General features: G+C 44.0%; 1 protein-coding gene across 12 annotated transcripts in view; it reads right to left on the bottom strand.

Moving 5' to 3' along the window:
* The window catches only part of OTOF (otoferlin), a 465,027-nt gene that overhangs the window by 91,255 nt on the left and 347,457 nt on the right, over positions 1 to 26,315 (bottom strand). For all 12 annotated transcript variants that reach the window (XM_040348386.1, XM_040348390.1, XM_040348393.1 and 9 more), the window contains exons 14-21: positions 22,155 to 22,341; positions 19,669 to 19,892; positions 18,342 to 18,450; positions 16,762 to 16,945; positions 13,473 to 13,593; positions 10,004 to 10,104; positions 4,312 to 4,402; positions 3,430 to 3,546 (exon numbers count right to left, since the gene is read on the bottom strand). In XM_040348386.1, the coding sequence (XP_040204320.1) occupies positions 3,430 to 3,546; positions 4,312 to 4,402; positions 10,004 to 10,104; positions 13,473 to 13,593; positions 16,762 to 16,945; positions 18,342 to 18,450; positions 19,669 to 19,892; positions 22,155 to 22,341 (1,134 nt within the window). The remainder of the gene's footprint in view (positions 1 to 3,429; positions 3,547 to 4,311; positions 4,403 to 10,003; positions 10,105 to 13,472; positions 13,594 to 16,761; positions 16,946 to 18,341; positions 18,451 to 19,668; positions 19,893 to 22,154; positions 22,342 to 26,315) is intronic.

Below are 26,315 nucleotides of genomic sequence, written 5' to 3'. Positions count from 1 at the left end.
AACTCCTTCTGAAACCAAAATGGCAAAACTTCCACTTAAAAGTGTATTTAAACCCAAGAATTTTTTTTTAATTTATTGCTGCTTGGTCCTTGGATGTGATCATAGCACAACTTTCTATTTATAAGACGTTTTCTTCGTTGTTACCCAGGCTGACCTACCATACACTCCTCCTATATATAGAGGAGGCGTGTTGTAACCCCAGGTTGACCTATCGTATCTATAGAGGAGGAGTGTTGTAACCCCAGGCTGACCTACCGTATCTATAGAGGAGCAGTGTTGTAACCCCAGGCTGACCTACCGTATCTATAGAGGAGGAGTGTTGTAACCCCAGGCTGACCTATCGTATCTATAGAGGAGGAGTGTTGTAACCCCAGGCTGACCTATCGTATCTATAGAGGAGGAGTGTTGTAACCTCAGGCTGACCTATCGTATCTATAGAGGAGGAGTGTTGTAACCCCACACTGACCTATCGTATCTATAGAGGAGGAGTGTTGTAACCCTAGGCTGACCTATCGTATCTATAGAGGAAGATGGTTGTAACCCCAGGCTGACCTATCGTATCTATAGAGGAGGAGTGTTGTAACCCCAGGCTGACCTACCGTATCTATAGAGGAGGCGTATTGTAACCCCAGGCTGACCTATCGTATCTATAGAGGAGGAGTGTTGTAACCTCAGGCTGACCTATCGTATCTATAGAATAGGAGTGTTGTAACCCTAGGTTGACCTACTATATCTGTAGGAGGAGCAGTATTGTCACTCCAGGCTGACCTACTATATCTATAGAGGACAACTGTTGTCACCCTAGGCTGACCTACTTTATCTATAGAGGAGCAGCATTGTAACCCAGGCTGACCTACTATATCTAAAGAGGAGCAGCATTGTAACCCAGGCTGACCTACTATATCTATAGAGGAGCAGCATTGTCACTCTAGGCTAACCTTTTATATCTAAAGAGGAGCAGCATTGTAACCCAGGCTGACCTACTATATCTATTGAGGAGCAGTGTTGTAACCCTAGGCTGACCTACTATATCTATAGAGGGGCAGCATTGTAACCCAGGCTGACCTACTATATCTATAGAGGGGCAGCATTGTAACCCAGGCTGACCTACTATATCTATAGAGGAGCAGTGTTGTAACCCTAGGCTGGCCTACAATATCCATAGAGGAGCAGCGTTGTCACCCAGGCTGACCTACTATATCTATAGAGGAGCAGCATTGTCACCCAGGCTGACCTACTATATCTATAGAGGAGCAGCATTGTCACTCTAGGCTAAACTTATATATCTATAGAGGAGCAGCATTGTCACGCTAGGCTAAACTTATATATCTATAGAGGAGCAGCATTGTAACCCAGGCTGACCTACTATATCTATAGAGGAGCAGCATTGTCACCCAGGCTGACCTACTATATCTATAGAGGAGCAACACTGTCACTCTAGGCTGGCCTACTATATCTAAAGTGGAGCAACGTTGTTACTCTAGTTTGACCTACCATATCTATAGAGGAGCAGTGTTGTAACCCTATGCTGACCTATTAGGCATGTGCATTTCATTTAGTTCCGAATCGAAATTCGGACAAATTTTTCATTATTCGGACATTCGGATGCATACGAATTCCCGAATTGCAATATTAATGAATTTACCGAATCCGAACGAACGTTTTCGATTCCGAATCGAAAACCCGCGGACGAAATTCAATCGGAATTCGAAAAAAAAAAAAATTCGATCGGAATTCGGAAAAAAATAAAAATAATTAAAAAATTTCTAATCGAATTCGAAAACAAATTCTATTCGAAAATAGACTATTTGTTTTCGAATTTGGTCGAAATATTTTCGAATTCGACCGGATTTTTCGAAATTCGGTCGAAAACGAACGAATTCCGAAAACAAATTTAACACATGTAACGAATCTAACTTAACGAAATTAATTAAATAACGAATTAAAACAAAACGAAACAAATTTTTCCCTTTTGCACATGCCTACCTATTATATTTATAGAGGAGCAACATTGTCACTCTAGGCTGCCCTACCATATCTATACAGGAGCAGCATTATCACCCCAGGCTGACCTTCTATAGATATAGAGGAGCATTTTTGTCACCCAGGCTGACCTCTTGATTTGGATTACAAACATCTCTCCCTTCCCCTCCACATGCGGGAGGTATTTTATAATTTACAGAAGATACCAAGGATATATGATAACATTGTTTGAGGTTTCAGTTCAGTACGAAAAGTTATTAGGACACTGGATTTCTGTGAGTATCAGCAAATATTTTCTGTATTTGCAGAAAATGTTCTTAGCTTAAATATATATAAAAAAGGAATGCAGCTACCACATCTATGAATTGGTAAGCTGCAATATATTACATGTTTGCTCTTGGGTTTAGATATTCTTTCAAAAATGAAGCTGATGCTCACGCTGCTTGCTATCCACCCACAAACATAGGTGTGCACACAGGGTGTGCCAGGATATGCCTAGGCACACCCTAATAACCCCTTGCGGTGCTCACTCCCCCTGTTTCCTGTCTCCCCCCTGCAGTGCTGCCAGCTTCCCTCCTCTCCTCTGAGGAGTGGGGAAGGGGTTGATAAATATTTCATTAACTGGCCCCTTCCTTTCCTGAACGAACACTGTGAGAGATCTGTACCGATCGCTCCTGCCTTCATTCTTAACTGAAGCATAGTAAACTGCAGGGAAAGGGGCTGGGGAATTTCTGTTCTTAGTTTCTTTTTCTTTTTTTAAAAGTGAGACAACGGGAGTCTGTTAAGACCCTTGATATTTCACCAAAACCCCATAATGAGGGCTTGTAAAAAAAAATGTAAAAAAGGAATAAAAAATTATATTGTAAAAAATGATTTGAAAAAAAATATATTTTGTAAAAAATTATAAAAAAATAATAATATTGTAAAAAAATATATATTTTAAAATATAATTAAAAATAATAAAAAAAAAACTACTGACACCATCCCCTGCCCTACTGACACCGATCTTTGCTTACTGCCCACTGCTCTGCTGTATTACACGCACATGTGTTTGTGTTCTGGGGTGCACACCCTAATGCAATGGGCTGCGCACACCAATGCCCACAACCATGTATCCTATGGGGTCTTTTAATAAAACATTTGTTGCACAAATGTCAGAAGCATGCGTGTAAGATGAACGAAATGTGACTCAGATTTGTAAGAGATTGCTTGTATATTCAGCTCCGTCTAGTGACCAAAATGCGGGAGACTTTTCTGAAACACCTCAATGAGAAAACTTTACCACATTTTGGCCACCAGATGGAGCTGAAGATACAGGCATTATTCTCTAACTAAAATTACAGTCACATTTCATTCAGCGTGCAGCAATGCTTCTCATATTTGGGCAACAAATATGTATAAAAAAACTCCTATGTGTGTAGTAAAGTGATGTATGACGTAGCTCACCTCATCAGCCAGGAATCGCAGTTTGTGCAGGAAGTTCTGGACCAACTTCAGTTTATCTTTTACAGTGTTCTTCTTCACCTGAGACCTCATTGTCTTGGCCTGGGTCCCCATGTTCTCCTGCAGAGATGGAGGCACAGCAAGGACACACATTGCATATGCAGCATTGGCACATAAAGAATTAAATTCCATCATTTAAAGTGTTACTAAACCCACAACAGTAAAATCAGTCTGTATATGCAGGAAATCATGCTTGTTATATTCACTGTGGAACCTAAGGTGTTAATACTTACTCTCCATTGTGTAAAAAGGCTGTTTGATCCTGTCATCTCTGTTCATCCCCTTCTTCCACTGTCCTCAATCCATCTCCTGATAACACAGAGCCTTGGGGGCGCTCTGCACATGCTCAGTTTGGTGTGTATTGGAGAGGGGTTTGTTTTTGGCAGGGGGTGTGATCAGCACAGGGCCAATCAGCACTGTCCAGACAGAGGGTCAGGGGTCATGCAGCCTTATAGGACTGTCACAGGAGAATGAAAACACCTACTACAAGCTTTAACCAGACACTAATAGAAGTCACAAAACTGCTATACACTGCTGGTGAGAAAAGGTATTTAGTTGTTTATATTTACTAGAATAATTGCATCCTATGTTCTATGTATTGTGGGAGACCAGATTTAGTGAATGCAGGGTCCGGGGTTTTGTAACACTGTAAGGTCAATTTGAAAAGAATAGAAGACCACAGCAAATCAGTCAACATCCTACTCTACTGATCTGACCTCGGTAGTATAAACTTTGATTGGCTGATGGATGTTAGTGCACTTTTTGACATCTTTCCCCTCTATCTTGCCTAATTAAATGAGAAATGAAAGCTGTGCCAGGACTTACTAGTTCTCGCATACAGGATTTTAATCGCTCGCGGTCCAGTTTAGTCCGGCCATTCGTATTCTGATCCTTGTTGGCCAATGTGACGAAGCGGCTGCAAAAGAAAGTTAAAGAACAACTGAATGTCCCTGCATGACAATCTAAAAAGTACACAATCAAGGTACTATGGGATGCACATAAAAACTCCTTTACCTTCCCTGACTGAGCCAAATCCTCCATCACTGCATCTCATACACTCCCCCTCCCAGGCACTGCAGCTCACAGTGGGAGGGCTTCAGCCACAGAGGCAGTGCTGCCAATCTAGAAATCAGTGGGCAGTACTGGGTGTGGCCAGGTGCTGATTGACAAGCTTACAGGCAGCGACAATGTTGACAGCCAGACTTGGCTGTGGGAAAACACTTTTTAGCACCGGAGAATGATTTTGCCCTTACTCATCACTGAGCACTTTATAGCAGGCCATACACGGTCGAATTTCAAACAAATTTTCTTTTCAAAATCAGAAAGTTTTTTATTTTGTAATCCAATGATGCCACCATTGATTTTCGAAATTCGGCCATGTTGCCGGGAATATTCTTTTCTCTCCGGGAATATTCTTTTCTTGCACATGCGCATTTTTTTTCTATTACATTTCTCGCACGATTCTCCCATCATTGATCAGAAAATCGTTCGTTTTTCAAAAAATTTCCAACAAGTCGGATTTCTCAAATTTGTTTGCCGCACGAAAATCGGCTGTTGCTGCAGCCCACTAACGGTGTGAAATTCGTACGAAAATTCTTTGATACGATTTTCGAAAGAAAATTCTTTCGAAATTCGAACCGTGTATGGCCGCCTTGAGGCACTCACTACTTATGTGAAGCTAGACTTTCACATTTGTTTATGAACTTTTGTTCTTTTTCCACATTTGTGAAAAAGCATTTGTGATATGTTTGTCCTTATTCATCACTGAGCACCAAGTGGCACTTGAAATTAATGAAGAGTTGTTTTTTATATATGTAAAAAACGCGTATAAGATGACTTTTTGGATGCAAAAAAATGCATCCAAAGTCGGGGGTAGTCTTATACGCCGGTGACAGGCTCCGCGCTGCGAGCGTCCATGATTTAAAAGCTGCTCCTTCTTCTCAGCGTGTCCTGTGATAGGCGGAACACAAATCTCCCCAGCCGCGCCTCTGTTCTGTGTTCCTCCTATCACAGATGCCTTCTCATCCTCGGACGAGAGGACGTCCGTGATAGGCGGAACACAGAACAGAGGCGCTGCAGAGAAAATTTGTGTTCCGCCTATCACAGGACACGCTGAAAAGAAGGCGCAGCTTTCAAATCTAGTTAGTGGGCGTCCTGACACTCCTGCTCGCCCCTCCCCCCTCAAGAGGCTTTCTCCACACCAGGAAGAAACCCTCTCATTACTGTGTGGAGCAGTGATGGGGAACCTCGGCCCTCCAGATGTTTTGGAACTACATTTCCCATGATGCTCAACTACACTGCAGAGTGCAAGAGGATCATGGGAAATGTAGTTCCAACACATCTGGAGGGTCGAGGTTCCCCATCACTGGGGGAGTTACAGACAGAAGAACAGGAAGGACATTTAAAAGCAAAATGGAAGGATGAGGTAAGTGAAGGAGGACTGCACTAAGGTAAAGGAAGCTATTTAGGGGGAAAAAAAATCCTTTACAACCCCTTTAAGTGACATTGAACGTGGCATGGTTGTTGGTGCCAGACCGGCTGGTCTGAGTATTTCAAAAACTGCTGATCTACTGGGATTTTAACACGCAACCATCTCTTACAGAGAATGGTCCAAAAAAGAGAAAATATCCAGTGATGTCAGAGGAGAATGGGCAGACTGGTTTGAGATGATAGAAAGGCTACAGTAACTCAAATAACCACTTGTTTCAACCAAGGTATGCAGAATACCATCTCTGAATGCACAAAACCCATCAAACCTTGAAGCAGATGAGCTACAGCAGCAGAAGACCACACCGGATGCCACTCCTGTTAGCTAAGAACAGGAAACTGAGGCTACAATTCACACAGGCCTAAAGGGGAGTTCCAGCCAATATTTATGTTTATTAAAAGTCAGCAGCTACAAAAAGTGTAGCTGCTGGCTTTTAATAAACTGACACTTACCTGCTCCAGCGTTCCAGCGACGCGCCGGCCGGGGCTCCGCTTCTCTCCCCCCCCCCCCGGCCGGCGTCTTCATTGTCACTGTGGGCACCCGGCCGTGACAGCTTTCGGCTTCACGGCCGGACACCCACTGCGCATGCGCGAGCGGCACCGCGCATGCGCGCGGCGCTGTTTGATTGGACACATGTCACGTGTCCTAGGCGATCGCCTACAGGGAGGGGCTGCCAAAAGGCGATTAAGCTTAATCGCCTTTGCAGCCCCTCAGCGGAAGGAGGAAGTGGGACAGGAAGTCCCCTTCTCCTGAAGCCCCCACTCCCCCCCCAAAAAAATTACATGCCAAATGTGGCATGTAAGGGGGTGAGGAGTGGGATAAGCGGAAGTTCTATTTTTGGGTGGAACTCCGCTTTAAACAAATTGGACAATAGTAGATTGTAAAAACGTTGCCTGGTCTCGATTTCAGCTGCAACATTCAGATGGAAAGGTCACAAAGAATTAAGGCAGTTCTAAGGGCAAAAGGGGGCCCAATCCGGTACTAGCAAGGTCTACCTAATAAAGTGCCCGATGAGTGTATATATTGGCACAGAAACAAGAACCTGCTGGAAAATTTTCTGAGCCAAACGTAACTCCCAACTGTCCATTTTTTGGACAGCAAGTTAATATAAACCTACAGACTTGCTCACTCGGAAAAGTATTATACAATTAATGAGTCAAAATTGCCTTGATTTCAAACTGTACAATTCTTAGAACATCATGCAGATCTACATCAAATAAAAATAAAAAGTTCTGATCCACAAAATCTGTTGATTCGGCCAGCCTTCATTAGCTAGAAAAATGTATTGGCAAAATAAAGCAATCAGCAATGAAGCAATTACCCGAAAATTATAGACAGGGTCCAAAATGTCACATTCTGCAACCACTAGTCAAAGTTTGTGGGAATGCGTGTGATAACAATGACTACTGCCAATGGAAAGCATTCCTTCCTACTTTTCTACCTTGTTCCTAAAAGCAATGATCACTTTATCATTTATCTGGTCTTTTCCATGGACACAGTCTGCATGTCTTAACATCAACCAGCAGGAGGCAGTAAAAACCTTACAAATTATCAGAGCAATAATGTATTCAGCAGGGGCAAGATGATAAACCAGACATATTATACCAGGGGCAGTTGCAGGAGGCAACTGACACTCCTATCATACTTAATCCAAAATCTGGCAGTAGACACTACAATCATACTGCATTGTGGGGGAATCAGCCACTCCAATCATACTGTATCCAAAAGGGGGCAGTAGACACTACAATCATAATGTATCCAGCAGGGGGCATCAGGCACAACAGTCATTGTGTATCCAATAATTAGACATGTGCACTGCTTGAAAAATTCGCTAGTTTTCGTTTCATATTATACGATTTTTTTTTCTGGTTCATTTGTTATGATCAAAATTCGTTATTTCGAATAGATTCGTAACTTTGGAAAAATTATAATTTGTTATTCCATTCGTTTAGATGCGGTGTTCGAAAATTAAAAAATTCGGAAGTTCGGAAACTCGAAAACTCAGAGATTCGGAAATGCGAAAATCCAAAAGAAATTCAGAAAATTTGAAAATCAGAAATAATAACTGACTAATAATAACTAAGGCCCCATACACACGGGAGGATTTATCCGCGGATACGGTCCAGCGGACCGTTTCCACGGATAAATCCTCTCGAGGATTTCAGCAGATTTTAATGCGATGGAGTGTACTCACCATCGCATTGAAATCCGCGCCGAAATCCTCTGGTGATGACGTGTCGCGCCGTCGCCGCGATTATGACGCGGCGACGGGCGCGACGCTGTCATATAAGGAATTCCACGCATGCGTTGAATCATTGCGACGCATGCGGGGGATCCCTTCGGACGGATGGATCCGGTGAGTCTGTACAGACCAGCGGATCCATCCGTTGGGATGGACTTCAGCAGATGGATTTGTTGAGCATGTCAGCAAATATTCATCTGCTGGAAATCCATCCCAGGGGAGATTTATCCGCGGATAAAGATCCGCTGGCGTGTACACACCATAGGATCTATCCGCTGAAACCCATTTGCTGGGATTTATCTGCGGATGGATTCTATGGTGTGTATGGGGCCTAACAGTTAAATTAAAGGTATTGGATTTCCCTTTAAAAATTGGCTGATAGTCAACGTAACGAATATGAAGTTATCCGAAGTTACGTATTATTTAAAATCAGGAATGCCATATCTAAATGAATGGACTATAACGAATTAATAATAATAAATAATAATAATAAAAAGTTTTTATTAACCTCACTGGCAGTATGATTATTTCAGATTTTAGGTGCTGAAAGCGGTACCATTATTTGCAAGGAAATTTGGCATTTTATACTGTAGGCCTGTAATTTTTAGGAATAACTCACTTAAATCTGACCAAACAAGAGTCTAGTAGACATCCCAGGTATGATTTTTTTTTAAAAATAAAATTATAAATTATAATATAAATAATTATAACAAATAATAATATAATTATAATAAAAATTATTCAATAATGTAATCAACTCAAAATCACTGAAATTTGCTCAGTTGCAGAATTGTCGCTGTCATTACTTTTATTTTTTTTATGACAAATTTCCCCACAAATCGCTATCGCTCAATTCTGCAAGTGATTATAATTTATTATCGCTGTTTTATAGCTGCTCTAAAACCATTTTTGACATAAAGGGACACTTTTGGTTGCTATGGACGATCTACAGTTTGCAGGCAGAAAGAACAGTTTTTATTATATAAAATGACATGTAGGGCACTGGGCAGACCACTAGGGACAAGGGGGGGGGTGTATTTTTTACATACAGTACTGTAATCTATAAGATTACATTATACTGTATGTAATGTGTTGGTTTACCTTTTTGAATTTGGCGCCGTTCTCCGCCCCCGTGATCGTAACGTCGCAGGGAACGGAGATTGGCGGCACACATAGGCACTGTCAGCGCGGTGGCATCGCTGGATCCAGGGACAAGGTAAGTAAACTAAGCCTGTGGATTCAGCGAGGCGAGCCCGAGTCTGACTCGGGGTTACCGATCGTAGTCAAAAAATGTAACCCCGAGTCAGACTCGGGAATACCGCCAGGGGGGTTAATATTATTATTATATCGTTACAATCCATTCATTAAGATACGGCATTCCTTATTTCGGATAACTCGTAACTTAGGATAAATTCATATTCGTTACGTTCACTGACTGCTAAATTTGAAAGGAAATTCCAATACCTATAATTTAATAGTTAGTAATAGTTATTATTATTAGTTAGTTATTTCGGATTTTAAAATTTGGGGATTTTCGTTCTTATTTTCATTCTTTTGAATTTTTGGATTTTCATTATTATTTTCTGATTTTCGTTTTCGGAAAAATTTGTTAAACGGGTTTAGGTTAATTTGAATATTTCCAAATGAATGAATTTGTCGAATTTAGTTGAAATTCGGAACAAAACAAATTGCACATTGTCTAATTATAATGTTGTGGACACCCTAGATTCTCTATCTATTCCAGGTATTATCCCAAAGTTGTGTACGTTAATGTATAGTGTACTTACAAGCTGGCACTGCTCAGCTCCTCTAGCACCCCCCGAAGTCTCCTCTCTGGATATGGCTTCTCTGTCTTTATCATCTCATGGACATCATTCAATCCTTCCTCCTGCAGGAGCGGAGAAAACAGGCTAAATTCAGTCTTATAAATTTCACTTTGCTGATGAAAAACATAAAAAAGATCACACGGCACAAGCAGAGCAGATACAATTCACATACCCCAACACCAATCTCAAAGCACAGAGGCTCTTTTAACTCTTATTACCATAACATAATTCAAATGCTGGTCATAATAAAGTCAGAAAAGTTGTATCGTCTGGCGTTCTTTTTTTAAAGCAGATGTACCGTATATACTCGAGTATAAGCCGAGTTTTTCAGTACATTTGTTTGTGCTGAAAATGCCCCCCTCGGCTTATACTCGAGTCACCTTTTTGCGCCTGATCTCCCAAACTTTGGGGACCCGGTACCGGCTGACCGTAGGTCCCCTGGACCCCAAAGTTGACACACATGTAGCTCTCCTCTACAAGTGTGCAAAGTTTATTGTCGGGGGGACCTATGGCCGGGGAGCAACAATTTTTCAAAGCCGGGTACCCCTTCCATTTCCATTTCTCCGGTGATTTTGGGGACCCAATACCGGCCGGTCGTAGGTCCCCTGGACCCGGAACTTGGCACACATGTAGCCCCATTTCTCCTCTATAAGTGTGTGGGGTAAGGAGTTCCATAGGCTTGGAGAGGCTCTGGAAAAATCCTGGAGACGAGCATGAGAGCAGGTGATGAGAGAACTAGAGAGTAGGAGGTCTTGAGAAGAACGAAGAGAACGATTAGGTTGGTATTGAGAGACTAGGTCATTGATGTAGCTGGGGGCAGAGTTGTGAATGGCTTTGTAGGTAATTGTTAGTAGTTTGAATTTAATTGGTTGGGTGAGCAGAAGCCAGTGGAGGGATTGACAGAGAGGAGTAGCAGAGACAGAGCGGTTGGTAAGGTGGAAGAGTCTGGCAGCAGCATATTATAATCCCTTTTCTCTCCTGGGTTCTTCTGACAATTAACTAATACAGCTTAGTCCCGTTACAAGGTCTCCTGTGCTGCTGTGCAATTAAGTCCCTCTCGAGAGCTGCCGTCAGACATAGCTACACTTGTAATTAGCGTTTCGTACAGTGCAGGTGTCAGCACTTCTGAGGCTACATCAGCTGCATTTCTCAATGTGAATATTAGATGCTCATTCAGTCCAGGGGTGCAGGGAGAAGGTGTATTACTTACCTTATTCCTGGTTCTGGCAGACTCCCTCTATCCAAGCAACTGGTCCCCCACAAGCTTCCTTTCTATGGAGCTTCGGGCTGCAGATGCATGCTCGCCTCCTCATGTACAATGCAGGGTTAAAGCATAGTGTGCTAGTATGCACCACAAAATAGCGCATTATGAAATACTTACCTTACACCAAAGCCCTCCAGCGACGTGCTGTCACTGCTGCAGAGGCTTCCATCTTTACCCGGTCTTCCTTCCGGGTTCACGGGCTGCGGCCATTTGAATCGCTGAGCCACGATGACATCACAGCCACGGCACAGAGCTTTGAAGGAACGGCACGGGTATGCATTCCTTTAGAACGCATGCGTCAGTGACATCACCGGCTGCTGCTCACTGGAATATCTCCTAAGCGATTCACGTTTAGGACATTTTACTTACTGTACAAGTAAGCTTTATTATAAGCTTACCTGTAGGTAAAAATAAAATTGAATTCCAATTTAATAGTTCTGAGATGTAGGTAATAATGCCCAGAGACTGCCTACAGCCTAAAGCTTGAGGAAATAGCTTAATCTTACAGTAATACAGCTTGTAGGTGGGGTGCAGCTTGGTGCAGCAAAAAAACAAACTCAGTCCCAGTGCAATGAAAGACCCTGCACCCTGACATTGTACAGAAATAATGCAAAGATAGTTCACAAATAACCCAGTTGAAAGGCAGCCACTCACAGTTCCATCGGCGTGTAGAGAGCAGAATGTAGCAGAGCTGTCAGCGTCTGTAGAGAGGGGAAAAATGGGGCCTGGCCGTCTCATGTCCCAAGCGGGAAGGTGTCCATAGAGTTTGCAAGCCCTATGCATTCCCTCCTCTTCAGAAAACTTTACCTGCTGCTGGAACTGTCCCTACCAAGCGGGGTACCTGTCCCTACTATGCCAGCTTGCAAATGTGTGCCAAACCTGGGAGCCAGGGCCCTATAAAGGCTCTGCCTGATTCAAGATGGCTGCTAGAGTCACATGGGGTGGCAGCATCCAATTGGATGCTTCCCCAGTGACCCAGGAAACCATAGAGGAACCATGTTCATCCTGACTTCCTTTCCAACTGCAGTGCCGCTGCAGAAGAGCACCGCCTGCAGTGGAGAAAGTAGACTGCACCTGCCTACAAGCTTATCCCTTATGCCCTGTACACATGATAGGTTAGTCTGATGAAAACGGTCTGATGGATTTTTCCATCAGTTATCCGATGAAGCTGACTGATGATCAGTCGTGCCTACACACCATCAGTTAAAAAAACAATCGTGTCAGAACACGGTGACGTAAAACACAACGACGTGCTGAAAAAAATGAAGTTCAATGCTTCCAAGCATGCGTCGACTTGATTCTGAGCATGCGTGGGTTTTTAACCAATCGACGTACCTACAGACGATCCTTTTTTTCTATCGGTTTTTTATCCATCAGATAATTTTAAAACAAGTTCCTATTTTTTTAACCTATGGATAAATAACCGATGGGGCCCACACACGATCGGTTTGGTCTGATAAAAACGGTCCATCAGACCGTTTTCATCAGACTAACCTATCGTGTGTACGCAGCATTAGACTTATCCAATATATTAAACAAATATTTAACCTAGTAGTGTGGGGGGCTCCACTGAAAGGGTTGCCTTTGTCTCATTCAGGTTTAACTTCACTCCAGGTATGGGGACATTATAGTAGAAGACATTAAGGCTGAACTTCAGGAAGCTTGAAGATTCTCCCTTACAATGGGGCTGTGCCCGCATTGCAAGGGTTAACTGCTCTTTTAGGTCTAGGGGACATGAAAAAGTGGATTTGCTTACCCGACACCTCTGCTTCTCTGTACAACTAGACTGGTCCCTGCAGCATCTTCTCACCTATGCTCCAGTGGTATAAGATTCTGGCATCATCATGACCTATGCAGGGTCGATAACCCTGCATTGGACGTGAAGACGCAGAGGGACAGGCAACTGCCAGAGCATGGGGGAGCACTATCTTCCAGGAAAGTAAAGCATTGGATAAGTTAAAGGTGCTTTTGCAGCCCCTAGACTAAATGAGCATTTAACCTTTACAGTGCAGGCACAGCCCCACTGCTATGGAGAATTTTAAGGTTTCCCAGAGTTGGTCTTCAAAGGACTCTAAAAGGGTGTTTTTTCCAAACCTAAAAAGGAAGCCCACCCCTCTAGGGCAAGGGGACTTCAGAAACAGCTGAATAAATGTTGCTATTACTGACCAGCTTGTCTGCAATCTTGTCCATGATGTTGGCATTGTAGAGTCTTCTCCTCTGGTCCTGCCACCAGCTCTTGATATAGATGCAAGGCTTGCGGTCAAAGTACGGGAGGTGGAAGTAGTTTCTGCAGATAAACACGTACAACAGGCGGATGAGTGACAGTTGACACAATAAGGGCTATGTAGAGGTCATTCCATACTGGGATCACATCTCACTGTGAGATGCACCGCATAAAATCTGAAGTATAGTATGCAACTCATAGGAATAAGTCAGATGGAAAATTCTATTATGGGAGGGGTGCTCTGTGTGTTATAATAAGTCACTGACATGTGATATGGTGGTAGGTGCTCCTTGAAATTAGAAGGGGTTGCTGTGTGTCATGATGGGGAGGTTGCTCTATCATCACACCCCTTTCAAGAAGAATTTGAGGTATAGTTTGGATCAATGTAATTATATAAATACCCATATGTGACGAATATCTTTAAAGGATGGAAATCACTGTAGTAGGCACCGCTACTCTACTGATTTCCACTAATGTCCAGGTCTCCTGCCGAGCAGCTGCCCGACAGGAGAGTGGCCACTTGGCATGAGTGTCATTCAGAGAATGCTTTGCACTTCCTGAATTAATGCAATGTTTTCTCTGATTAAACAAGGTGGGTGAAGTCACGCTGTCCACCTTGCCAAGTCAACCAATGCTTTGTGTATTGCATAGCATTCTACGAATACTGCCCTTGCCAGTGGCCGACCTCCTGTATTTATAAATATGCAGGACAGCCGCTTGGTACAGGACCTGGAAACTATCACTGGAGCAGCGGTGTCTACTACAGTGATTTCCAGCTTCCAGGGCATCAGCCATGTATGGTATATACAGAGTTTCATTGGTCTAATAGCTGGATCAGTGTAACTATGTACAAAGTGCCATACCTTGAATTTTTCCTTAAACACACTACTCTTGGCATCACTCACAGTTATCCATTGTACTATACCTAATTGCACAATGGTGCCCAGGGTTAAACTAAAACCCCTGCATTGCTCATTGTCTGTTGATATTTCACTATGGCCACACCAATATGTAGTTTTCATTCAGACTGATCTGAGAAGGTCAATAGAAACTCACAGACTGATATAGTCAACGTAACACACCACTAACACTATACAGTCAAACAGTAAACTTCTCCTAAATTAAGGTGACCAGATGTTTAAAATGAAATCCGCGGTCATATTTTTTTTTTATTAGTAATGGTGGTAATCAGCGACTCTCTGCCCGTCGCCACCGCCCGCCTTACAGCCTATCAAGTTTGGCCGGGACTTAAGCCAGGGCAGAAGAACATGCCAGCGGAGTTGAATGGGAATGCGCCTGAAACTGAAAAAATATTCCCTCCGCTCCGTCCAGCACATGGTCATCAGAAAGGGGCACAGATAATGGATAAAAAATACACCCCCCTAAGCTAGTAGGTGCAGTGGAGCAGGGGTGTGTATTTTTTTTTTTTTTTAATTCTGCACTTACTGTCTTTGAAATTGCCCCAGCCCCATTCAAATCCAATCCGGGGACAAAACCGGGGACAGAGTTGGTCAGGGGACAGTGTTCTCATTCCAGGGACTGTCCCCAGAAACCGGGGATGTCTGGTCACCCTATCCTAAATGGAGATGGAAGCCCACAGAAAAGAATATGGAAATATAAATATAAAAAAATAATTCCTGTGCCCATGCCTCAGCTCTCGCATGGCCTTCACTAATAATCCCTATAATTTATTTAATATGTGCATATTCTATGATTGTCAGCTCCATCTATTGGCCATAATCAGGAAATGCTGCATTATGGCCACTAGATGGAGCGGACGATCATAAGAAATACACATATTAGACACATTACATTGATTATTTGTAATGGCTGTGTGGAAGCACAACCATTTTTCTTAATAAATACACTGCTTTATGTATTGCAATGAAAATACTTTGAATACATTTACTGATATACTGTGAAGACATTCTCATCACTATTAGCACTTTGAATTTTCAATTTAGGCAATGTGTTTTATCTGTGTGTAGCGCCCCCTTACTTTCAGTATGGGCACTACGCTAAAGTTAGTGGGATGAGTTACTTTGCTCCCATTCTGAATTTGTTAAAATTGGGACTTCTGTCACTCCAGAAACGTCCACTGGGTCAGTCTGTGCTCCAGGGATGCAATACCATCCCTGGCCAGTAGTTGGCACCAGAGGGGTTCTGGCAGAGCAACTTTCCCCAGCAGCCAATCAGAGAAGTTTCTCCCTCTCAAGGCATGCTGGGGAGGGGTATATCTGTGACAGGTGTCATGTGCAAACCGAGTTTCGCGGGGTCCCGGTTCCAGGTGCGGCATCCACCTTCAGGGTGCACGCATCCATGGACCCTGCCAGCGAGGCCCACCAGGCCAGAATTGCAGTCTACCTAAACCCTCATCCTGAGGTAAAGAAGGGACTCCAGTGACTTACTGGAATCCCGGTTCTATTGAACGGATCCCAGGCTGGGTGCCGTTCGATTGGGGAGCCGGCTTGAGGGGAACCCGGAGGCAGGTTGTCCAACAGGGCTTGAGCGAGCCAAGCTTTGTTATCCACCTGCACCCATATGCCACATTAGGGTAACTCAATATGCCGATCCCAAAAACAAATCAGCGGCTCCTGCGGGGGTAGCGCTACGCGTGGAATTGAGGCACTTTACTGTTTGTGGGTAAAGATTGGTGGAGATGGCTTCTTTGGAATATTGACTGTTATTTATGCTTTTGTTATATTTATCTATCGAAGGAAAGGCACGGCATTAGGAATATTTATTTTTAATATAAAAAATAGGGCATACATGTTCTGCTTTGGATTTTATATTTTGTGGTGACTTTGTGACTGTGAAATACACCATCATAAGATGCATCTACAGAAAGCCAAAAATGTTCACGATGACCACTTCTTGAAATGACACGGGGACCACATCTGCATAGAGAGTGTCTGTTTTCTATGAATCTTTGTAGGTTTTCCACCAAGCATAAAGTATCCTGGTAGGTTAGTTTGCTTTCTCCCAAATTGGCTTTTGGTTGTATATGAGTGTGTTAGGGACTTCAGGTTGCAAGGTTGATGTAAATCTATTTACGGTATATTTAATGGGCTGTATAACATATGAATACTAAACATGTAGTAGGAAGACTGGATACTTGTTAAGGATTAGAAACTCAGAAAGGAGTGAAGCCAGAGGTTCAGCATAACAGCATAATAGTCAACTTTTTAGGCGGTCTTTGATGAGATCAGACCTGGTGTGTGTCCATCTCACCTGTCTGTTATAGATGGTTTCATTGATGGTGAAGAGGAGACGGACTGCATTTCCCCATCATCCTCTGCTTCATCCTCACTAGAGTTCTGTAAGAGTTCCGTCTCTTCCTCTCCCCCATCACTGCCTTCCTTTTTTTTCCGAAGATTTGGCCGGGTCGTCCCATCAACTTGGTTCCCATAGTTTCCTATAAAATACAACGACAGCAAGAACAGTAAATAGCCTCATCTTTAACAACAAACTATTTTGGTTTGGGAGTTGTTTTTTAAAAAAAAAATAATAAATAGTTTTTTACTATTTATAAACATATTTTAACTATTTAATATAAAGTGCACCTATAACAATGGTATCACCAAAGCATCATAGATTTTGAAACAGAAAAAATACAGCAGAAACTGCTTGCTTTCAGACTGTCTCTCTCTAACTGATGTTCTGTGCAGAGATGTGCAAAAAGAGCAACATGGTAGGGGTAGGGTGACCACGTGTCCCGGATTGCATGGGACAGTCCCGCATTTTGCAGGTCTTTCCCGGGCACCTTCATTCCAGGACAATATAGTGTCCCGGAATGAAACTGACAGAGCTACCCCCCAAAAAAGGTAGCCACATCACCGCTTTACTTACTGACAGTACTTGTCCTGGCCGGGAATTCCTGGAGGAGCCCCTGCTTGTGATTGGAGAAATCAGAAATCCCACCTCTTGTGTCCAATCACTGTGCTGTGCTTTGTTACAGCACAAGCTGATTTTTGGGAAGGGGGGTGTCCCTGAATGGTAGTTTGGAAATGTGGTCACCCTAGGTAGGGGATCAGTTTCTCCACTTCCTCATTCATATACGAGTTTAATGTATTAAACCATTGCACTCAGTAAAGCACAGCAAACAGTTAAAGATGAGCTTCAGCCAGGTTAAAACATTTTTTTTTTAAGTCAGCAGCTACAAATACCAGTTTAGGGATCTAGTACTTACTTCTCCAGTCTTCAAGTACCCTGTGCCACCATGTTGACTGTGGGAAGCCGTCTGTGACTTCTTGAGGCTTTACAGTCAGCCCCCCTCTGCGCATGCCTGAGTCGTGCTATGCTATCTGAATGATCCCACAGCCTCCCAGAACCTGTGACGTGTCCCCGGAGGTCGCAGTCGGGGGGGGGGATGGGGGGGTGCAAACTAAGTAAAACTTAGTTTGCACCCCCCTTCCCCACAGTAAACCTGTTTCTCCTCTCCCCTAGAGCAGTTAACTCTTGCAGTGCATCCCCATTGCAAGGGATCATTTTTTATCTGCCCCAAGTTGGGCTTTAACTATCATTTTAACTATCAGCTAAAGATATTCCAGGTGTATCGAAAAAGTTGTGCAGAGTCTTACAGATTTCTTAAGAAAGCAGCCGCAGCCTGAGTAGTAAATTCTGTCTCCTGTCATTATGCTGCAGAGATGGACCCTTGCTTGCTTATGGAAGCAGTGGTCTCTCTGCTAGAAGCATGACACACACCTTGCTGAGTCAAAGCATTTGTTTTGAACGAGGAGAGTGTATTTGTGTATATGCGTGACAGGGGCTCTTTAATTCACTAGATACACAGAAAAGGGTAAAACATTTACCTATTGTAACCTCAAAGTTGATGGGTTTATCTCCGCTCTTGCGATCTATCATGGTGGCCTCCAGGAAAGCTCCGAAGAGGAAGAATTCCTCCATTTTACCGGTACAATTCTGAGGAGACACAAAAAAAGGAATGGCTGGAATTGTTATAATGTTATGTTATACACCCTAATGGCCAGGGGCGGACTGACAACTCATGGGGCCCCCGGGCAATAGAAGATTATGGGGCCCCCGGGCAATAGAAGATTATGGGACCACACAGTATACACATACAGTATAGATACACAGTATACACACACACACACACAGAATACACACACTGAAAAGGCACTGGAGAGGCGGGGCAGTTATAATCTTGGGATTTTTAGACCCTAATGATGTCAGGAAAAGGACATTTCAGGGACAGATGTAAAAAAAAACATATTTTTACATACTGTCCCTGGTTTTACTGAGGCTGGCAACCCTGATGGGGCCCCCTAGTGGCATGGGGCCCTCGGGCATGGTCAGTACGCCCCTGCTAATGGCCTGTACACACGATCTGAAAATCGAATGAACAATACCGCTTTCGAAGCGATCGTACGATAAGAGCTTTCGAGAGCCAATCATGACACTTCATCTGATATTGTCATATCATAAAATAGTTGGATAGTGATTTAGGCTCAGTTCACATCTGGCGATGTGAGATCTAAATCACACAGTAATAGTGGTAAAACGCACCATGCATTCATTTTTAATATACTGTGATTGTCATGTGATTTATTGTGCAACAATCACAGTAAAACCATGTAATGGGAGAGGTGCTTTTACTAGTTGAAGGCATGGATTGGTGTTCCTGCTTTTTTTTTTTTAGGAACACAGGATTCATGCCTTCTGTGCTGACAGAATGGCAATCTGCCTTGATTACATAGGCAGACCTCCATTCTGCCTGTGTGTCGGCGGACATCGGGTACATGGGACCAGCTGATCACCTCCCACTGTGAAAAATCACAGCGGGAGGGAGCCGTCGGAAGCGCACAATACCCGGAAGTGCAGAATCACGTGTGTATATATATATATATGAATATATATATATATATATATATATATGTATATATATATATATATATATGTGATCCTGCGCAGCACATCTGCCCTGTAGCAGTAAATGTGCTATGGGGTAGCTGGCAACTGGTTAAATCATAATTAAAAAATCATAAAAATGATTGCACAGAGATTGTAAAGGCAGATTGTAGAGTGTATGTGTATGTCTTATTGTGCACAGGAGGTGAGTTGTACAAATATTTCACCTGAATTGTAAAATGTATGAGCTCAGAAAGGATCAATACTTACATCAGCCACCGGGGGCGCTCCTTCCACCTGCACATCGGTGGAGCTGGTGAGCTCAGGAGAAGTTGTGTCTAAAATCTCTACAGCAAGACTCAAGAGCAACCGGGCCCGAAATGACACCCCCTCTCCGAGACCCTCGTTCAGATCTTGGTGCTCATCCATTAGGGTGTAGTTCCGTGTGGAGCCGTACATGTTAACCCAAGCTGGACCCAGGGTTGGGAGGAAACCTGCACAAGACAGAAAGGAAGTAATCAAACTAAAATCTCATTTAAAGGGTTAGTTCACTTTTACCAAAAAACTGATTAAGCCGGTAAGGAGGACCTGTAGATAAAAACAAAGGGGCAGATCCACAAAGGTATTACGCCGGCGTATCTCTTGATACGCCGCGTAATTTAAAATTTTGCGCGTCGTATCTTTGTTTTGTATCCTCAAAACAAGATACAACGGCATCTCGGCTAGATCCGACAGGCGTACGTCTTAGTACGCCGTCGGATCTAAGCTGCAATTTTTTGGCGGCCGCTAGGTGGCGTTTCCGTCAAATTCTGTGTCGAGTATGCAAATTAGCTAGTTACAGCCATCCACGAACGTACGTCCGGCCGGCGCATTTTGTTTACGTTGTTTGCGTTCGGCTTTTTCCGGCGTATAGTTAAAGCTGCTATATGGTGGCGTACTCAATGTTAAGTATGGCCATCGTTCCTGCGTACAATTTTGAATTTGCGTAAGTCGTTCGCGAATAGGGATTTACTTAGAATGACGTCACCGTCGTGAGCATTGGCTTGTTCTGGGTTAATTTCGAGCATGTGCACTAGGATACCCCCACGGACGGCGCATGCGCAGTTAAAAAAATTTTTTGTTTACGTCGGGTCACGACGTATTAACGTAAAACACGCCCCCATTACATCCATTTGAATTCTGCGCCATTACGCCGCCAAAGATACACTACGCCGCCGTAACTTACGGCGCAAATTCTTTGAGGATTCGAAAAAAATAAAAATAAAGTTACGGCGGCGTAGTGTATCTTAGATACGCTGCGCCCAGCACAGAGGTACGTGGATCTGCCCCAAACTGTGCAGCTTTGAAAAAAGTTGAATAATGCCCTTGCTATAGGTGTTGACCATCAATGTACCTCCCGAAGCCTGGCTAAAAAACTTCCAGAGATGTATTTATTGTTTATTTATTTAATAAATGAGCGCCATCAATTCACGCAGCTCTTTACACATACTGTATATTGCACATTCACATCAGTCCCTGCCCTCAAGGAGCTTACAATCTAATGGCACCTTCCTATCATGCCTTATTGCTAGGACAATGCTAGTGATGCTAGAATGGAGGAATCCCTCCCGTTGAGCTATTGAGTTCTGACAGTGGGGAGATTTCCTGCTGTCAGAAAACACTAATCAGCACTGCCGGCTGCATCTGGCGGTGCTGATCGAGAAAAATGTTTCCAACAGGCTGGTTGTACACAAGTCGATCGATAGAGCAGCAGTGTCTACTTGCCCATAAATTGATCAAAACTCAGGTGGTTCCTGCTGAACTAGATGCATTTTAAACCCTGTATGGCTGGCTTAACTCCTATTCTATCTATTATATTATCACTGCTAATTCTGTATTCCCTGATCTACAGAACTGGGGAATAGTGGGACATCACAAAGGGGCGGGGTCACCCAGTGTTCTCACCGGGTGACCCCGCCCCTTACTGTATTTAGTGTCGGGTAGGCAACAGAGCTGTCCTTTGGCAGGAACAAAGCATCGGGTGTGACTCACTTTACGTTTTTTTATGTGCAGGTCGGCAGCTGGCTTTCATTGTGATTGAGGCTGGATTTACTTTTTGGGGGCATTACATTTTTGGGAGGGGAGGTCCCTTTTTTTTTGTTTGCTCTGACCATTTTTTGGGGTGACGAGTATGTACCCCTTGCTTACTTACAGTGGGGTGGGATCTGGGGGCCCCTTGTAATGGGGGCTTCCAAACTCTGAGAACACCTCCATAACCACTGGGCCAGGGCTGTGGGTGGGGGGAAGGTTCATCAACATGGTGACAAGGTGCATCCTCCCCATGTTGAGTGCATGTGGCCTGGTATGGTTGGGGTTGGGGTTGTGGGCGCTTGCCCCCCCCCCCTCCCTGGCCTGCCAGCTGTATGCTAGGATAAGGGTCTGGTATGGATTTTGAAGGGGACCCCACACTATTATTTTTTTATTATCTTGGCATGGGGTGCCCCTTAAAATTCATACCAGACCCAAAGAAGACCAATTCTAATTTAACACATGGATTTATTTATTTATTTTAGTGAATTGACTTTAACACTGTTTTATGCTGTATTTGCAGAGCGTCTTTGCTTTTTGAGGTAAATACCGCATGAAGGGATAGTGATTTGAAATGCTCAGTATAGCATGCAATATTTGGGAAAAAAGTGTCACGTGATCCAAATATCGCATAGGCTTTAGTGAATGGAGTCCAATGTCTTAAATCCACCTGGAAATGTCGGCTTTACCTTTGTCGCCTTCATTGGAGATTTTGCGCAGATCTATGAAGTGGGTCCCGATGGCGACATCGTTGACTTTGTCAGAATCTCGGATCTGTATTTTCATTCTCTTACACAAGGGTGGGAACATCTCAGTGAATATAATCTGCTCGTTCCACATGGGCTCATAGCTACTCTTCTGGACGGACGTCTTCCCCTGCAACACAAAGAACATGCCTGAAACATTGTTGGGGTTCAAAGTGAGTAAGGGGCGATAGACTATTTTGTGTCCTAGGCAAGACCAGCTACTTGCCCTACCAGACACCCCCCCCCCCCCCAAAAAAAAAATAAAAAATTCAACATTTTGAAAAACACTATTATATTTTAAAAAGCATATCAATCTGTAGTCCAAGTACAACTACTAATAACTCTTGGTGGGCAGTCACATCCTTAGACCTCAAGGGTTCATGCTGGGACGTATTGTCCTTCACTAGTTGGAGGGTGTCCTATCCTCAGCTCTGAGAGTTTCATGCTGGGACCTGTAGTGCATCACCTTTAAGGGTCACATCCCCCAAAAATGAAGGGCTACATGTCCTAGCATGAACCCCTGAGATTTAAGAATGTGACCACCTCCCGTTCCTCCACGGGTGTCATCTGTCCTCCAGCAGCAGCTCAGCTGCCATCCTTTCTGTATGGGTCTCTGCCCGACTTCCTCGTAACATGTGGTTCCATCCGCGGCACCTGGCCTCACCTCAAAGGGTAGGATGAGACACTCAAATGCAGTTCATTTCCCTCTGAGCAGGGGGCCGCCGCCGCTGCAGAGGCTGGAGTAGGTGGTTGGAGCTAAGCACTAGGAGGATAGGGTGACCATGTTTGTTAAGGAGCGGGGCCCTTTCGAGTCTGGTATGGACTGGGGCCCATGCCCCCCTTAGGTGTCAAAAATCATATTTTATTAAGAATGGGGGGGGGGGTTCCACTGGTGTTTTAGGTATGGTCCTATTTTAGGGCCCATTCACAAAACCAAGTGTTTTGCAGGAATTTCCACATGTGCTTTTACATGTCATTTGGCTCCATTACATTTGGCGTTTTCGGATCTCAGGCAGAATCGCAACCTCAAATCACACTACAATCACAAAACGCATGTTCAGGTGGCATTCATTTTCAACGGCACCCAAAGCGCAGTACGGTTTTGCCGCAATTTTAGCACTTTTACAATTGCGGCAAACCACAACGTGGGAAGCTGGTCGCCCCAAAAAAGGAGCAGGAGCAGTTTGCTGCCATTGCCACGTGATAATCAAAGCAAAACCACACCGTGTTTCGGTGCCATTGAAAATGAATGGCCCCCGTGGAGCTGCGGTGGCTCAACGCGATTGGCACTGCTGACAAGCCATTCACCTCTGCAGCTAGGGGTTCGGATCCCGGTCTCGGCTACATGTGAATTGAGTTTGGTGGTCTCAGCCCGGCTCCCGGTGGGTGTGCTATGCAAGGTAAGCCTGCGCTTAGTACGCCCACCCCCCTCCCACAAAAACCACCACACTTACACGCACTCGAAATTGGGTTAACATGCACGCACTTTGACCACACGGTCTCTAAAAAGAGAGGCGAAGGACTAACGGGGCTGGTTGAGCGGGCTAGATCCTCTCACTCCCTTATAGGGAGTCCCTCTGCCCCGTTGGGCTTCAAAGTGGAGCAGGTAGGGCGGGCTGTGTGGGAGGACCCCCTCACACCCGCCATTGCCACCCGGGGCATAGAGAAAGGTGGCAGATTGCCTCTGGGGGAGGCCTCCCAACTCCTGCAGTCCGGCTCCTCTCTCGAGTACACGCACAAAATACACTTAAAAAAAAAAGAAAATGAATGGCCCCCGAACATGTGTTTTGTGATTGTAGTGCAATTAAAAATTTTGTCGTGGAGAATGGCAGATCATCAAGAAAACACAATTCCATGTGCTGCATTGTATTTACACACATTTATGTGTGTTTGTGTTCCCAAAAATAATTTTCACTGCATTGCAACACAATGCTCACACCTTGCACAGCGTTCCGTGTGAATGGGAGCCCTCGGCATCACACGGGTAGAAATACATGACGCTTTTAGCACTCTTTTACACATGAGGTTGAAAGCCACTAAAACCACACGGTTGAGTCACACTTTTACCACCCCACAACTACTCCCCTTTAGCAACAAGTGTGACCTTAGCAACCACGGTACTTCCGCCTCTGGTGTCAGTAGTTTTTACATTTTTAGTATTTAAAGTGGATGTAAACCCCATTCATGTAATCTGACCTGGGCACATACTGTATATCTATATTCTGTTATCAGCATGATAACTTGTGACAAGTTCTCCGACACATGAGATAAAAGCAGCTGAAAATTTGTGCCGGGGAGGTCACTTAGAGACAGATAAGCAGAGAGATTGTCTATTCACAGCACAGCTCTGCAAGTTTCTTCATTCATTACTCTGCCTATGGGAAGGAAGGGGGATGCCTTTCCTCCAATCAGCTGTCCCACAATGTATGCCCAGACTTCCCTACTACTGCTTAAACAGGAAGAAACATTTCTAACACGATACACACTTTCTAAACAGTATATAACGCTTAAGACAGAAGACATGCATGTAAAACGTATGTAGGGAGATTTGTTTCATCCACTTGAATTTTTTTATTATTATTCACATTATTATTTATTATATTACCAATTTTTTTTTCATAATAATATTTTTACTATTATTATTTTTAATTTTAGGACCCCCATTGGGCTCTAAACAAACCTCTGATGTTTCACCATTGGGACAGAGAAAGGAGATTGAGGACACCTCAATCTCCTTTCTCTGCAGCCTCAGCAGCATAGAATGGATGAACAGGAACTACTCTGTACAGATCTTCCCATTCATTCACAAACTTAAGCATAGTAAACACAGTTTACTATGCCTCAGCTGTGAATGGAAAAAAACAAAACAAGGAAAAGCCAGTGATCATGACTCATCATCAACTCTTTTCATTAAGACAAAGAAGGGGCCGGTAAATTACACATTTACTGGCTCCTTCCCCGCTCTCCATCCTGACAGATCCCCTGCAGCAGCCGACGAGAGGTGGGAGGGGAAAATCTGGCAGCACTGGGGGGGGGGGGGGGGGGCAGAACAGTACACAGGGGCCCAGGGCAGCAGGACATGGATAGGGAGGCGATGGTTGTGGCATGTAGAGCAATTGATGCTCTCCATTTCTGTAGCCCCTGTCTGCAGCAGGGAGAGGAGAGGTGGACATTCAGAGGATGCATGGAGGAATCGGTTCCTCTACATCCCGCCACCCCTCCCATCCTGGTGTGGCGGACAGGCCCCCTGCAGCATTAGGCTGGGTTGCGAGCCCCATGTACATATGCCCCAAGCATGTAGCTTTCCCAATGTTGAGCCTGTCTGTCTTTAAACGGCCTTTTCTGCCTTTTCTGTCTGCTTGTCGTGTTTGGGGTGCCATAAACAATAGATGGCAGCACAAATGGGACACATGTTTTTTATGCATTTCGTAAACACAAGCAAAAATGTGAGATTCTGTTCATGTTTATGAAAACCCTCAGGTATGAACGGAGTCTGATGCCGCGTACACACGATCGGTCAATCCGATGAGAACGGTCTGATGGATTTTTCCATCAGTTAACGGATGAAGCTGACTGATGGTCAGTCGTGCCTACACACCATTGGTTAAAAAAATGATCGTGTCAGAACGCAGTAACGTAAACCACGTACGACGGCACTATAAAGGGGAAGTTCAAATCCAATGGCTCCACCCTTGGGGCTGCTTTTGCTGATTCCGTGTTACCGCGTGTTAGTAAAAGTTTGGTTAGAGCCGATTCGCGCTTTTCTGTCTGTTACAGCGTGATGAATGTGCTATCTCTATAACGAACGCTTTTTTTACCAGAACGAGCGCTCCCGTCCCCTAATTTAGTCTGAGCATGCGTGGATTTTTAAAACAAGTTTCACATTTTTTAACCGATGGATAAATAACCGATGGCTCCCACACACGATCGGTTTGGTCTGATGAAGACGGTCCATCAGACCGTTCTCATTGGTTTGACCGATCGTGTGTACGCGGCATTAGGAGATAAAAACGGGCAGCGAGGAGGCGACATATTTGGAGAGTGAAAAATCTGGTGCATTGTAGCCAATCAGCTTCTAACTTCAGCTTGTTCAATTAGGCTTTG

This window comes from Rana temporaria, chromosome 4 (genome assembly GCF_905171775.1).
Source record: "Rana temporaria chromosome 4, aRanTem1.1, whole genome shotgun sequence".
In the NCBI taxonomy this organism is placed as follows: Eukaryota; Metazoa; Chordata; class Amphibia; order Anura; family Ranidae; genus Rana; species Rana temporaria.
This window is presented reverse-complemented; position numbering and strand designations above follow the sequence as displayed.